We start from the raw sequence: 13986 nt of genomic DNA on the forward strand, positions 1-13986 counted from the left end.
GGCGGAGGATTAGCCCACTGCGCCGTGGCTTCAATGGACGTCACAGCTGCTATGTGAGCTCCGTAGTACTGCTCTCATTTCACAGATGAGAAAGCCAACATCTGTCATCACACAGCTGGGTAATAGCTAGGCTGAGTACTAGGGCTTTTTGATACCAGGTGCCTTGCTCTCTGTATAACGTTAGAGCTGCCTCCTAGATTTGTGACTGTGGACTGAGGCTGAATTGAACAAATATCTGACCCTTGGATAAAGATATCATTCCAATATTTTGTTTCTTACAACTTTTCTCATGAAACAAAAGTATCTTTCCAATATTTTACTTCTTAGCTTGCTTATGCTAGTTAGTACCCAAACTTATCAACTATTTTTTTTAATGTTTTATTGATTTAAAAAGCAGAGAGAGAGAAACAGACATATCTCTCATCCACTGGTTCACTCCCCAAATGCCTTTAACAGCTAAGGCTGGATCAGGCCAAAGCCAGGTGCCAGGAATTCCTTCCAGGTCTTCTACATGGGTGGCAGGGACCCAATGACTTGAGCCATCACCAGCTTTGCCTCTCAGGGTACACGTTAGCAGGAATTGGAAACAGAGCTGGGGCTTGAACCCCGGCGCTCTGGTCTGGGATGCAGGCATCTCTGTTGCCATCTAAACTGCTCCCCAAACACCTGCTCGGTTCTTAACTATTCTTCATGTTGCCCATTTTTAAACTTTTCCTTATAGTGCAAGTATGGGAACCTTTCTTCTGCTCATGGACCCCACATCAACATTATCAGCTCAAGAATTAGCCTGCTATGGATTTATAGAATGTCAAGTCCCCACCGTGGTTGCCTCGGCAGGGCCACACCAAGTGATTCCGCCAGCCTTCCATGACCTGCTGGCTGGACATTCCCCACTTTCATTAGTGCAGGCATGTGCTTCATGCCGTCTAGGAGCTTTATAAACCAGGTAGTGTGTGCATCACATGAATAGTAGAATTTGGACTCCAAGGAGCTTGGCCACAATCCTGAATCCTCCAGTGAGCAGATTCTGACCTGGGGAAGGTCTCCTAACTCCTTGGTGCCTTAGTTTCCTCCTCCATAAAATACAGACACTGTGGGGGCTGTTTCACAGCTGTTGCAAATGCCAGGAAAGTACCTGCTGTGTGATAGGTGCTCCGTAATTACTGCTGGATCAGAGTCTGGCATTTTGAAAAAAGATTTATTTGACTTATTTGAAAGGCAGAATTAGAGACAAGGAGGGATCTTCCATCTGCTGGTTCACTCCCCAAATGACCACAATGGCCAGGGCTGGACCAGGCCAAAGCCAGCAGCTAGGAGCTTCCTCCAGGTCTCTCATGTGGGTGCAGGGGCCGAAGGACTTGGGCTGGCTTCCACTGCTTTCCCAGGTGCATTAGCAGGGAGCTGTGGAGCAGCTGTGGCCCATATGGGATACTGGCATTGCAGGCAACAGTTTAACCTATTATACCACAACGCTGGCTCTGGGTCAGATTCTGAATATAGAAGGTAGCCCAGACATTCTGTTTTCAGTTAGTGGCAAGGTGTTTACCATAAATTTCATGTACTGATTTAATTTTTGATGGTGTACTCATAGTATGTAATTTCAATTACAACTGAGTTTTTCTTTCCTTGTGGCTGCTGTCACCAGGTTAAACATGTTTTTCATATTGAAAGTGCTACTTGGAGTCTTAACGGTTTCTGTCTGCTTGTCTTAACAGAAGTGCTGTTTTCTATTACTCTTCGGGAACTGTGCTAGGTGTTCTAATGACATTAGTCTTTGTCCTGCTCTTGGTGAAAAGGTACATTCCAAAGGTAGGCATACTGTGTGCTAATGAATAAAAAATACAAACCGTGATCTCAAAGACATGACAGACTAATCAAAATTAATTAGCAGTATTACAGTTTCCAATCCAGACTATGTTCCTTCCCCATATGAACTGGCTTTACAATCTGGTTTTTTTTTTTTTTGAGATTATGCATTATTACTATATGTAGGCTTAACTGAGTATTACATTTTGGTGATGCGTTTTATTTCATATGCTATTCTAGGTCATGTGTTTTCCTTATGAGTGACAGGAGGCTGATTCTGTACTGAGTGAGGATTTCTCTTACCTAGACAGAGCCTAGGAACCTCATGATGCTGACCTTTGAGGCCTTAAATAACAGAATTGTTAGACGTTGGGCTTTCTTCATCATTATTAGTTCCCAAAATAGTTTCAAGAAAATCATACCCTAGACTTAGTTGAGGATAAATAAAAAAATTAATTCATCATAATAATATTGATGTCACTCCAATTAAAGCTTGCAACACTAGCATTATTTTGCCGTAAAGCTTTTCTTTGTTAGAGTGCTTCTCCAACCTTAAGGTCCACGAAAGCCACCTGGGGGAAGCTTGTAAAAATGCAGATCGGGCTGGGTAGGGAGCAAGTTCCCACGGGAGAAAAAGCTGCTGTTCTGTGGACCCTACCTTGAGGATCAGCACTGCAGAGAATACCTTAGATATGCGTAACTTTCTCATGCCAGGGGTTTATTTGTTTGCTTCTATTTTTGAGAATGAACGAACCAAAAAAAAATGTGTCATTTATTTTCTTCCACACACAGTATAGCACCTTTTGGGCTCTAATGGTTGGTTGTTGGTTTGCTTCAGTTTATGTTGTGTGCCAATTGATGGAAGATATGAAGTGGCTGTGGTATGAAAACAGAATATTTATATTAGGTAGGTAAATGTTTAAAAAGAATGTTCTGTCATTGGTAAACCTGAAGGGTACAACTAGAGGCCTCCTTTTGTCATCCACTTCTCTCTGGTATCTACATTTTCATTTTAGAACTAAGGAAGGTGCTATTAAACATAGTATTTTGTTTATTTTATTCTCATAGCTGGTGATTTCTGTTCATTGAGACTTTGTGTTCAACTATTTCCCTACAGCATCTTTTCATATTTCTATAGTTACGATCAAAACAACCAAAAAAAGTATCCTTCTTACTTGTACTTCTGAATTGTAAGTCCTAGCCTCATCTAACGTAATGTAAAAGTTATTCTAAAATGTGACTCTTGGTTTCTTAATATATTCAGCTTTAGAGATGAGAAATCCTAAATATAAATGATTAATGAAAACCTGACTTAAGAAACAGACTGAGAAACCATTTATTTTCCTTTTTCTTTCTTTTTAAGATGAAAAATTGATTTTGTCCACTGCTTAGAAACAAAGCTGGTGGCCAGCGCCGTGGCTCACTAGGCTAATCCTCCGTCTTGCGGCGCCGGCACACCGGGTTCTAGTCCCGGTCGGGGCGCCGGATTCTGTCCTGGTTGCCCCTCTTCCAGTCCAGCTCTCTGCTGTGGCCCGGGAGTGCAGTGGAAGATGGCCCAAGTGCTTGGGCCCTGCACCCGCATGAGAGACGAGGAGAAGCACCTGGCTCCTGGCTTCGGATTAGCGCGGTGCGTGGGCCGCAGTGTGCCAGCCGCAGCGCGCCAGCTGCAGCAGCCATTGGAGGGTGAACCAACGGCAAAAAGGAAGACTTTTCTCTCTGTCTCTCTCTCTCTCTCACTGTCCACTCTGCCTGTCAAAAAAAAGAAAGAAAGAAACAAAGCTGGTGAAAATTAAAATATAAACTTTACATCAGTGGACATCCCAAAGTAAAAATAATAGTAACAATAAAATAGATAAATAAAAATTCATCAAAACCACAAAGCACTGTCTGGCACTTTTATGAGGAAAAGCTATAAGTGTTAAAAAATATATAAAACACACATTTTTATGTTTAAATTTAAAACACTCAAATTTCTCATCCTTGATCAAAAACTATAGTTTTAATTTTCTCTGGAACATAATACTTGATTCAGCTCATTTTTTTGTGCTATTTTAAAACATTTTTTGAAAAATTATTTAGTTAGGAAATAATGACCTTGGGAGAATCAGTTTTTTCCCAGCCCTTAGTACCTAAAGTTTCTCACGTAAGTCCATCCCCTCAAAACAAAAGAATTTTTTTACTTGAAAATTTTGTTTAATTTAGCTTATGTTAAAGTTTTCTTCCAAAAGTAATTACAGATATCATGGTATGTGCCTCTGAATACTTCATGATTCATTTCTTTCTTTTTTTTTTTTTTTAAGATTTATTTATTTACTTGAAAGAGTTGCAGAGAAAGAGGGAGAGACAGAGATCTTCCATCTGCTGGATCATTCCCCATATGGCTGCAACAGCGTGAGCTGAACCAGGCCAAATCCAGGAGCCAGGAAGTTCATCTGGGTCACCTACATGGGTCACAGGGGCCTCAGCACTTGAGCCATCTTCTGCTTTTCCCAGGTCATTAGCAGGGAGCTGGATTGAAGTGGAGCAGCCGGGATGCAAATCAGTACCCGTATGGGTCGCTGGCCTTACAAGAGGTAGCTCTACCCACCCCCATGATTAATTTTAAACAAACAGGAGCACTGGGGCCAGTGTTGTGGGGCAGCCTATTGAGCTGCTAAGTGCGATGCCAGCATCACACACAAGTGCTGGTTTGAGTCCTAGTTGTTCTACTTCTGATTGAATCTGCCTGCTGATGTGCCTTGGCCCCCGCCAACATGTGGGAGACCCAGATGGACTTCCTGGCTCCTGGCTTTGGCCTGGCCCAGCCTTAGCTATTATGGGCATTTGGGAAATGAACCAGCAGATGGAAGATGTCTCTCTCTCTCTTCCAGTCTCCTTCTCTCTTTCTGTCTCTATCACTGTCCCTTTCAAATAAATAGAATAAAATCTTTGAAAAACAAAAACAAGAGCATTTTCCTATATAATCAAATATTAAATTAAAAAATTTTACACAGAATCACCTATTCCCCAGGCCATGTTATGATTTCTCAATCATCCTTGATGGCTGGCTTTTATGAATTAGGATATGGTCCAGAACCACATCCAGCAACTGTTGTGTCACGTAAATCCCTTTTAATCCGTGACAGATCCTGTTTTCATTGAAGAGGTGTGCTGAAGGGACCGAGCTAATTGTCATGTAGAACGTCTCCTCTCTGCACTGACCTGATGACTTCCTTGTGTTGTTTAACTTACTCATCTCTCCCCTGTATTTCCTGTAAGCTGGAAACGGATCTGGAGGCTTGCTTGGAGCCAGATGAAACACTTGGTGGAATACATAAGACGCCACGTGCACGTCACCTTGAGTCACACCGGAGGCAGATTATTTTATAATCCCCCCCATTAGTAACAGAGAGACTGAATTGCAGATTATGTTATAAACTCTTATTCCTGACCAAAGCAGCAACCGTAATAAACATTTTCCCATCTAGGACACTGGACAGAAAAGAGTCATGCTTGTCCATCATCACAACCATTATAATCCAAAATTATTATGCAAGTTGGCCTAGTACCTCATCTGGAAGGAACAACTAATCCTATGTACTTTTTTGAAACCTTTACTGGAAACAGAAAACAAAAGTAAAGATTTTCTATGTTCTTACCTTTAAGTCAGGGTTCTGACAGGTTCTTCACATAATTTTTCCCATTCCGATTTACATTGTTTTTACCTTCTTGTGCTTTTCCAGGCTATGTCTTGATAGTTGGACTGTGCAGCTTTGCTGTCTGTTACAAACACGGGCCCCTTGTGGACAGCAGGAGCAGAAGCCTCCTGGCGTGGACACTGCGGTTGCTGTCCCTGGTGCTCATCTATGCTGGTGTGGCCATGCCTCAGTTTGCCTACGCGCTCATGGTCCTCCTCGTGGCCTTTCGGAATGTGGGCTTCCCCCTGAAGACATTCAGCTACATCAGGTGGTATGTAGCTTTTTTTTTCTGAACTGGTTTTATTTGTTGTATTAGGGGACTTTGGGGGGCACGTCGTATTTGATGTCATAATTAACTACATTTAATGAAGAGACTTCACTTGGAGAGACAGGAAGAAATCTAACCCCATGTGCATTTCTAGTGTTTGTTAATCTTTCAGAGGAGCATCACCCATTACTAGGTAATTAGAACTCATCCAGGATGTGTGAAAATCAGTGGCGGACTTACCTAGGCTCTTGTACTTTTCTTCTACATTTTCATTTAGTAGAGCCAAGACTGCTTTAGTGGGGGTAGTTGCTCTTAGGAGGTAAGAACAGGAAACAAATGATTGAAAAATATTATTTATATTTAGGATTTTCTTTTCTCCTAGGTTTCATGTTAAAGTTTAATTAAGCCCTTTGAAAGAACAGGGAGAGAGAGATGAGGTAAACCCTCTAGCCAGTCTGTGATGTCTCGTCGGCAGCTGAAGCCGAGCACCTGTTTGTGTATCAGGTGCCCGGGGCGGGGGGGGGGGGTGCCTGCCCTTGAGGTGTCCCTGCTGAGACGCGGGCATGCCTTTCTGTGCCTTCTGAGTGGTAGAGTGGAGGCTTGCCCAGGGCTTGGGGGATGGAAAGAAGGTTCAGGAGCACTTTCCTGGAGGAGCGATTCCTGGGCTGAAGCTTGAAGAATGAATCAAAATAGCCAGAAGGCTGGACGTGGAGGGCTTCTTGGGCACAGAGAAGGCCTTGCTGCGCGCGTCACGAGGCAGGCAGTGCTGTCACTGCTGAGGCAGCAGGGCCCAGGCCTGGTGGTGGGCGCTGTGTGCGGGGTCAGACCGGGTTCCTTTGCACGGCCTGTGATGCTATTTTCATTCATTCCTTAAGCTTCGTCCCAGTAAAAGCTCCTCCAGGAAAGCGTTCCCAGACTTGGGACTTAAAACTCCTGTCTGGGTGGCATGGACTGTTTGGAAGAGTAGATTAGGATGAAAAGACGACTCTTAAATGTTGGCAGCTAATCTAATCATTAATATGTTCAACAAATGAAAACCAGCCACCACGAGTGCCTGGAAGCCTCTGTGGCCCAGCTCAGTCCTCAGACAGCCCAGTGGTCCAGGCAGGTACCGAGGAGAGCCTGGAGTGGGTCAGGGGGCCCAGCACTGGAAGGTGTTGGATAGCATTGGCCTGGAGGAAGGAGCCTCTGGTGTGAGTTGATGCGGTAGTGTCCTAGGATTAAGGGTGCACCCGTGGCAGGACAGGACACCAAATGGAGGTCGGTGGCAAAGTCAAAAGGCAGCGGTGCACGTCAGAGGAGCTGCCGTCTTCAATGCGTGTGCCCTTGGCAGCAGTGATCCGGATCCCCAGAAGTGCTTCTGCCCCATCTTCCTGGCCCTTTGCCAGACTCGTGGCCTGAGGGACCCAGGAGGACAGTATTCCTCCGTCTTTCCCCTAACCCGTCCAACCGTCCTGCCAAGGGCAAAGCACATTTCTTACCTGCACAGTGACTCCTTCCTGTGCTTGCTGTGAGCTGTGAGCTGTAATCAAAATGTACTGTACCTCCCTCAACTTTCAGTGTTGCTAGCAAGCAATTATTTGAAGAACTAAGGAATAAACAGGAACATACAGGTTAAATACTAAGCCAGAGAAAGAATAACTTGATTTTGTATGGTACTTTCTGGTTTGCAAAGAGCTCTTTTGGTATATTTTAATAATCCACAGTGGCTGCTCTTTGATTATTCTTATGGGACACTTCGCTCAGGCCACGCACTTTACACAGAATATCTCATTTAACCTGAGCAGAGACCTCACTGGGTAGATAACTGGTGTTCTCATTCATTTTTCACGTGAGCTGTGTGGGCTCAGTGCTGTTAGGAGCTGCCCAGTACACACAGGCCCAGGGCCGGACTTCTGGCTCAGAGTCCAGGGGTTTCCATCTCGGGAAAGCAGGACAGGCACTCAAACGCAGGGGGTTCCTTAACCCAGCTCATTGACATCACAGATCTGTGAAAGATGGAAGATTTTTAGGTCCCGCCCCTCAAGAATAGATGTTGAAAACCTCATGGTGATTCTGGTCTGATTCATTTAGACATGGAAATCTGGTTAAATGTAAAACTGCCTCAAAACATTTTTTAAAGTTCATTGGTAAATATGACATAAATATTTTTGAAACCTTAGCATCCAACATTACCCTTTTTATGCGATTCTCAGTTTCCTAAATCTTTAGACTCCTACATTTTATGAGATTTAGAACTTTGTTGGTTGAAAAAAAAATTTTTCAATTGTGTATCCTCAGTGTGTAGTGAGTTATTATTATAAATTGCACATGAAATACTTCTGTACAATATTTATTCTTTCTCCCCATGATTAGTCAGAATCCTCACCACTAGGGGGAACCAACCCCTCAGAAATCCAGGTTCTCAGCTGGTGTGGTGTGTTGTGCTGGGTCTCCAGGACATCTCAAAAGCTGGCTTTGGTTAGTGCCCAAGACAATCAGCAGGCCAGGCCGATTGCAGGAGTGGAAGTCACCAAGGAAGACAGAATGAACATCGCTACCAGCAGTTGATTCTCAGATGCCTTCAGGAATGATTTTTGGTGGTCCAGGAAGTGGGGAAGTGGATTGTTAGACCCCAGACCACCTGTTCTCTGTACTTCAGTCATGATAGCAATAAAAACGTGCAGGTATAATATAAAGGAAATTAGGAAATACTACTGTCTAAGAAACATATTTTTGTAAATCTTAAGGATTGGATTGGGCAAGAATCTAGTAACCAAGTGCCCTACATTTCAGGAAAATGAAGCAGTGGTGTCCATCTAAAAAGCTGGCGGTTCGCTACCTTACTGAAGATGAGTACAGGGAACAAGCGGAGGCCGAGACCACCAGCGCCCTGGAGGAGCTGCGCCGAGCCTGCCGCAGAGCCGACTTCCCCTCGTGGCTGGCCATTTCCAGGCTGCAGGCTCCGAAAAAGTAAGCCCCCCTTAGCAGTTCCGGCCGGAGCCTGGCTGACGGTACGCTTGTGAATAGCGTGATGGTTTGGTGCAGGCACTTGGGCTTAGAAACAGGCCTCTCCCTGCCCGGGCTGGGCGGGTGATGTGGAAGTTGTCAGAAGTGCTTTGCTTCCGTGCTCTGACCTTGAGCGCAGAGCTGCTGGTGTCAGGATTGCTGTTAGTCTGACGCTTCGTCAGGAAGGCCACAGAGATAACTTCCACGTGGGAAGGAGGAAGGATGGCACGCGTGGAAAATCATCTTCAGCGTTCACCCATGAAGACACACCTGCCCCCGCATCTTTGCCTACTGCTTTCCCGTCTTCATAGCTTTATTCACATAGCAATGCCACCAATTTAAAAATTGCAGGGGCCAAAGTATCTGACACTAAGATAACAAGAAATTCAGGTGATACACAATGGAGGAGAAAGGAACTAGAAAACGGGAGTGGGAATGTGTGGCTGCACTGCATGCTCACGTCTGTCTGCTTCTCTCCCCTGTCCTGAATAATAGCTGTGTCTAAGATCACCTAAGCCGTTCCCCGTGTTTACCCTTAGTGTGCAAATGCCATCCCCTCTTGCAAAGTCAAATTTAATTAAAGGGGCTAAGTAGCAAGGGAAAATGTTGTCTTCCAAATACACCTTCCTGGGAGGCCACTAACTGTATTTGAAGTAACCAAACTCCCCCTCCCCCGCCCCACCATGTGTTAGATTTGCAGAGTTTGTTCTGGGAGCAAGCCACTTGTCCCCTGAAGAAATCAGTCTGCACGAGGAGCAGTATGGCCTTGGCGGTGCCTTCTTGGAAGAGCAGCTCTTTAACCCGAGGACTGACAGCCTGCCCTTGAGTTGACTTCATTCTGCTCAAGGCAGTGAGTAAAGGCAGAGCTGTTAAAGTTGGGTAGAACTGTTATGGGGAACAGTGGCAAAAGCACCTGTTGTGGGGAGTAATGAGCCACAGTGGAGAAGATCTGCATTGAAGACCACTTGTCGTGCGGAGGAATACTGCTACCTACTGCCCAGTGGGCGGGCTCCAAGATTCTGTGTCCGTTGTTGCTGCTTTCCTTGTGTGGAGAAACATGTTCATCAGGAACAAGGGAATCATGTTCAGGGGGCCAGGAAGCATAAACACGTGCCTTGTCAACCCCAGGGCACTTGCACTCTCTTCATCCTCTGTGCCTGCGTCAAGACTGCGTTATTCTTTCCGCCTTTCATCACCATCGGTGCTGCAGAAGACCTGAGACAATGCCGGACCATAGACTACCACTGAGTACGGTCAGCAATGCCAACCTTGACCGACAGAGTTTAACAGATGTCCTGCAGAGCTTCTCAGAGCCTTCAAGGATGTTAATGCACATGGTAATCTCCTAAAGGGAAGACATTGTTGTGCATGGCTTCTGAGCTCATTTGACCAAAGAACCCTTTTTCCTGAGGATAAGATACCTGAGAACATGTTTGTTAAACGCTAATGAAGGTAGCATTGAGGTTTGGGGAACTTGCGTGACTGGTGTACGACCACAAAGCCTTGTAGAGGCAGCACTGAATGAACCCCAGCCCTCACATGGCCTGTGTGTGGCTCAGGGTGAGAAGAGCACTCTCAGTGCAAGCTGAGGGCCTGCAGCCTTGAGTCTCATAATGTGGACAACTTTTTTGTTTTCTAATAGTGGCTAATACCATTTAATAACCGGGATAAAGAGAAATATTTCTTAAGATTATATTTTAAAGCTTTGATATGACTTTTTTATGTATACGTAAAGAATAGAAATTGTAGCTATTTCCTCTGTGTGAATGTGTGTTGAAATTGAAGGCATTTAACCTCTTAAGACATTTTGAATTGACTCGAGCATTTTAAGTAATTGTTTACTTATCTAGGTTTGTGACAATTCCCTACCAAACAGATCGTGATCTTCTTTACAGAGAGCAAATCTTTTTGTCGAAGTGTAAACCTTGAGGCTGGGGGAAGGAGGCCAAAGTATAGATCAGAGGGAAGAATTGGAGCCTGGCAAACCGAACCTAAGGGTTACGGTGTTGCTACATCGATTCTCGGTGAGACTGAGACTCGAGATTTCTTGCTGTGATGAGACCACAAAGACTGAGAAGTCCCCTTGTACTGGGAGGAAGGTTGCAGGGACGGAGCATGTGAAGAATGTCGGTGCTGTTGCTTTCCTGAGCCAAATTTAGTAGAATTTCTCTAATAAAGGTGCAGCTGCCCGTTTGGAACTTTCCAGATCGATTTTCAAGTGATATTTCCTCTTTGAAGCAGTATATGTGCAGGTCTGTTTTTACCATACACTTTTTGATGTTAGGAGCTCTGCCTTTTTGGGCAACATTTACTAATTCAATCTGTACCTTTACATAGACTTGGACTTAAAAAAAAAAACCAAGAACATATCTTCCATTCAGATTTAGGATGAGAATTATTTCACAAGCATAAACAGAAGTGCTGACGTTGTTTTATGTGATTTTTATTTTGTATCCTATTTGTTGGTGACACATTATAAATGTATGGATGCCTGTGCTGCCCAAGTTCACCTCCCAGGAGGCAGTTTGTGGAGCAGCAGGGTATGTGACCTGCCCACCAGAGTTGCCAAGGGACATCCATGGCAGTTCACCGCGGCCGGCCCCGAGCCAGGGCCCACGGAAGGCAGCAGCTCCAAGCAGCTCCAAGAGGCCTGAGGAGCTGGTGTGACCATCACAGAACAGCAGCTACAGGAAGAAAACAATCTTCCAGGGTAGTGTTTCTCCTGTTTGTTTCTAGAAGAAATCACAGATTTGTCAGATCCTGTCCCGTGAGTACTGAGAACTACTAAACCATGAACAGTATTACCTGTGATATTTTTGGTGTTTTTATGTTGTTTTGATTTGATTTTGGGGTTTCTTAGCGCCAATCACAATTCTCATCTCCAACAAGCAGTGTACAGATGATGCTAAGAGGTTTTTGCCTCCTTCCCTTCCTCCCTTCTTTCTCTCTTCTTCCCTCACCTCCTCCCTCCCTATTCATGCCCCCCTCCTCCCTGTCTAAAGGCCTTTCTTTGCAGGTGTGTGTGGCTGTGCAGGGTCTGCTGTTCAGAGGCGGGCGCAGTGGCTTTGGGCTCCCTGCTGGCCCAGGTGTGCTTGATGGAGCCCCACAGCTCTGCTGTGTTGCTGCCTGCACCAGGCGCCTCACGAAAGCTCACTATTGCTTGCTGGTGGGACTCTGACACCAGATGTGGGGGTGAGAAGTAGCGTAGGTGGCCAGGCTTAAACAGACCTTTCAAATGGTATTTGAAAAGAGTTTCTAAAACACATTTCACATATCACAAAAAAGCACTTTGTGATTAGTTGTATAATTTGCCAGTGATATTTAGAGCTGAATTACAGGGGAGTGTCCCTGTGACACTTAGGACAATATTGCAATTTTTATGACTTTAAAAATTCTGGAAATTTAAGAGATTTCATATTTTTAGAGGTTTGGAATAGATGATAGATTACATCAATATATGTAATCTATCTGGATGACTCAAGGCCCTGTAATGATGTCAGAAAATGGGCTCTTACATAGTTATTCCCCAGAATTAGAGACATACATTTAAAACATTTTTTAAAAATTATTTTATTTAAAAGGCAGAGAGACAGAGAGAGCTCCCATCTGCTGGCTGACTTCCAAAATGCCTGCATAGCTGAGGCTGGGCCAAGCTGAAGCCAGGAGCCCAGAACCCCATCCACGTCTCCCACATGGGTGGCAGGGGTCCAATTACTTGAGTCATCTGCCATCTCCTGCATTCTCAGGAAGCTGGAATCAGGAGCAGAGTCAGAATCGGAACCCAGGCACTCCAGTGTGGGAAGTATGGGTCCCAAGTGGTATCTCAGCCATTGTGCCAAGCACCTGCCCCAGAGAAGGACACTTTTTACATCAGCTTTGCTTTTTTTTTTTTTCTTTGTCTAACTGGAGACTCAACCTTGTGCGTAGACTACATAATGAATGAAGAAGCCTGCAGTGATGCAGAGGTGACGTGGCGCTGATGCTAATCTACTCTTTGGTTGTTGGCTAATATCCCATTCCCTTCTCACAGGCACTCTTTCCCTGAGAGATGTTAAAATGTTCACTCTCTATCCTAGGATTCAAGTTGTCTTTTTAAGGTAAATTTGCGTATTTTTGCCATGATCACCAAATGATACCTTAAGAGGTCACCAAAGAGACTTGGGATGAGTATATATTTACTAGGATAAGTCTTGGAAAATGCATTCAGTGGGGTGATAGCTCTGTAGATTATTTTTAAAACGGGGGGGGGGGGGTCTATTTGTGTTTTAGATTTGGTCCCTTTTCCCAAAAAAGGCAATAATGAAAAGGCGAAAGGGTAAGAATACTGGCTTTAATTGGAGACCAGCCAGGCACTACGGCAGTGTGGATATTCATTTGGATGTTGAGCGTTCCCCAGGCCGACGTGTTATATGTTTGGTCCTTAGGGGTGGATATGGTGTCTAAGTTGGGACCTTGTGATTGGGTTGTGTTGGGCTATTAGGTTGGAACCTCCAAGATTAAATCCAGTTGACTTTATGAGACCACAGAGATGGACACGCACTGTGATGCTCTACACATCTCGGGACTCTGCCTGCAAGAACACCATCAACAGATGTTGAACCAGTGCAGCCACCTGCTCTTGGACTGTGAACCTCCAAAACCAAGAGCTAATCTGAACCTCATTTCCTTCATAAGTAGCTTGCCTCAGGTATTTTGTCGTAGTAATGAAAACGTTAATACAGACACTCTACTAGGGACCTTCAGTGCCTCTTCATTTGAATCTCAGAACCACTCTGTGCTGTTTTAGTGCCCCCCACCCACCCAGTTTATTAGCTGAGGAAAGAGAGACAGTAAGTGTAGGTTCCTGAAGCACACGTAAAGAGCCAAGGGGGTAGAATCAGAATTTGAGCCCCAGTATGTCTACTTCCAGTGCCCATGCTCTTTTCACTCCTTTCTTGCTTTCTTTAGAAAAGCTAGTCATGGAAGCAGTCCCATGGTGACAAGAGGTGACTGCGTCTGTCGTCTCTTCTGGTTCTTCAATCACATGTGCCTTAGAGCTCTGTGCACTGAAGACTGTCCACAGAGTCAGAAACAAACTGCAGTGATACGCCACCTTCTACCCCGGTTCATCACAAGTAATACATTTGTGAGAAATTCTGAAAGTGTATTAGAAAAACTAGAGAGTTTTGGGGCTGGCGCTGTGGCATAGTGGGCCAAGCCTCTGCCTGGGCGCTGGAATCCCATATGGGCACTGGTTCTAGTCCTGGC

At 44.8% G+C, this 13986-nt stretch overlaps 1 protein-coding gene across 3 annotated transcripts in view; it reads left to right on the plus strand.

Annotated features, from left to right (window-relative positions):
• The window catches only part of NEMP2 (nuclear envelope integral membrane protein 2), a 29166-nt gene extending 18222 nt beyond the window's left edge, over positions 1–10944 (plus strand). For all 3 annotated transcript variants that reach the window (XM_008258836.4, XM_070070461.1, XM_070070462.1), the window contains 5 exons: positions 1716–1809; positions 2599–2713; positions 5529–5754; positions 8527–8703; positions 9432–10944. In XM_008258836.4, coding sequence (XP_008257058.3) covers positions 1716–1809; positions 2599–2713; positions 5529–5754; positions 8527–8703; positions 9432–9570 — 751 coding nt within the window. In that variant the 3' untranslated portion in view covers positions 9571–10944. The remainder of the gene's footprint in view (positions 1–1715; positions 1810–2598; positions 2714–5528; positions 5755–8526; positions 8704–9431) is intronic.
• The last annotated feature ends 3042 nt before the right edge of the window (positions 10945–13986 follow it).

Source organism: Oryctolagus cuniculus, chromosome 3 (assembly GCF_964237555.1).
Source record: "Oryctolagus cuniculus chromosome 3, mOryCun1.1, whole genome shotgun sequence".
NCBI lineage: Eukaryota > Metazoa > Chordata > Mammalia > Lagomorpha > Leporidae > Oryctolagus > Oryctolagus cuniculus.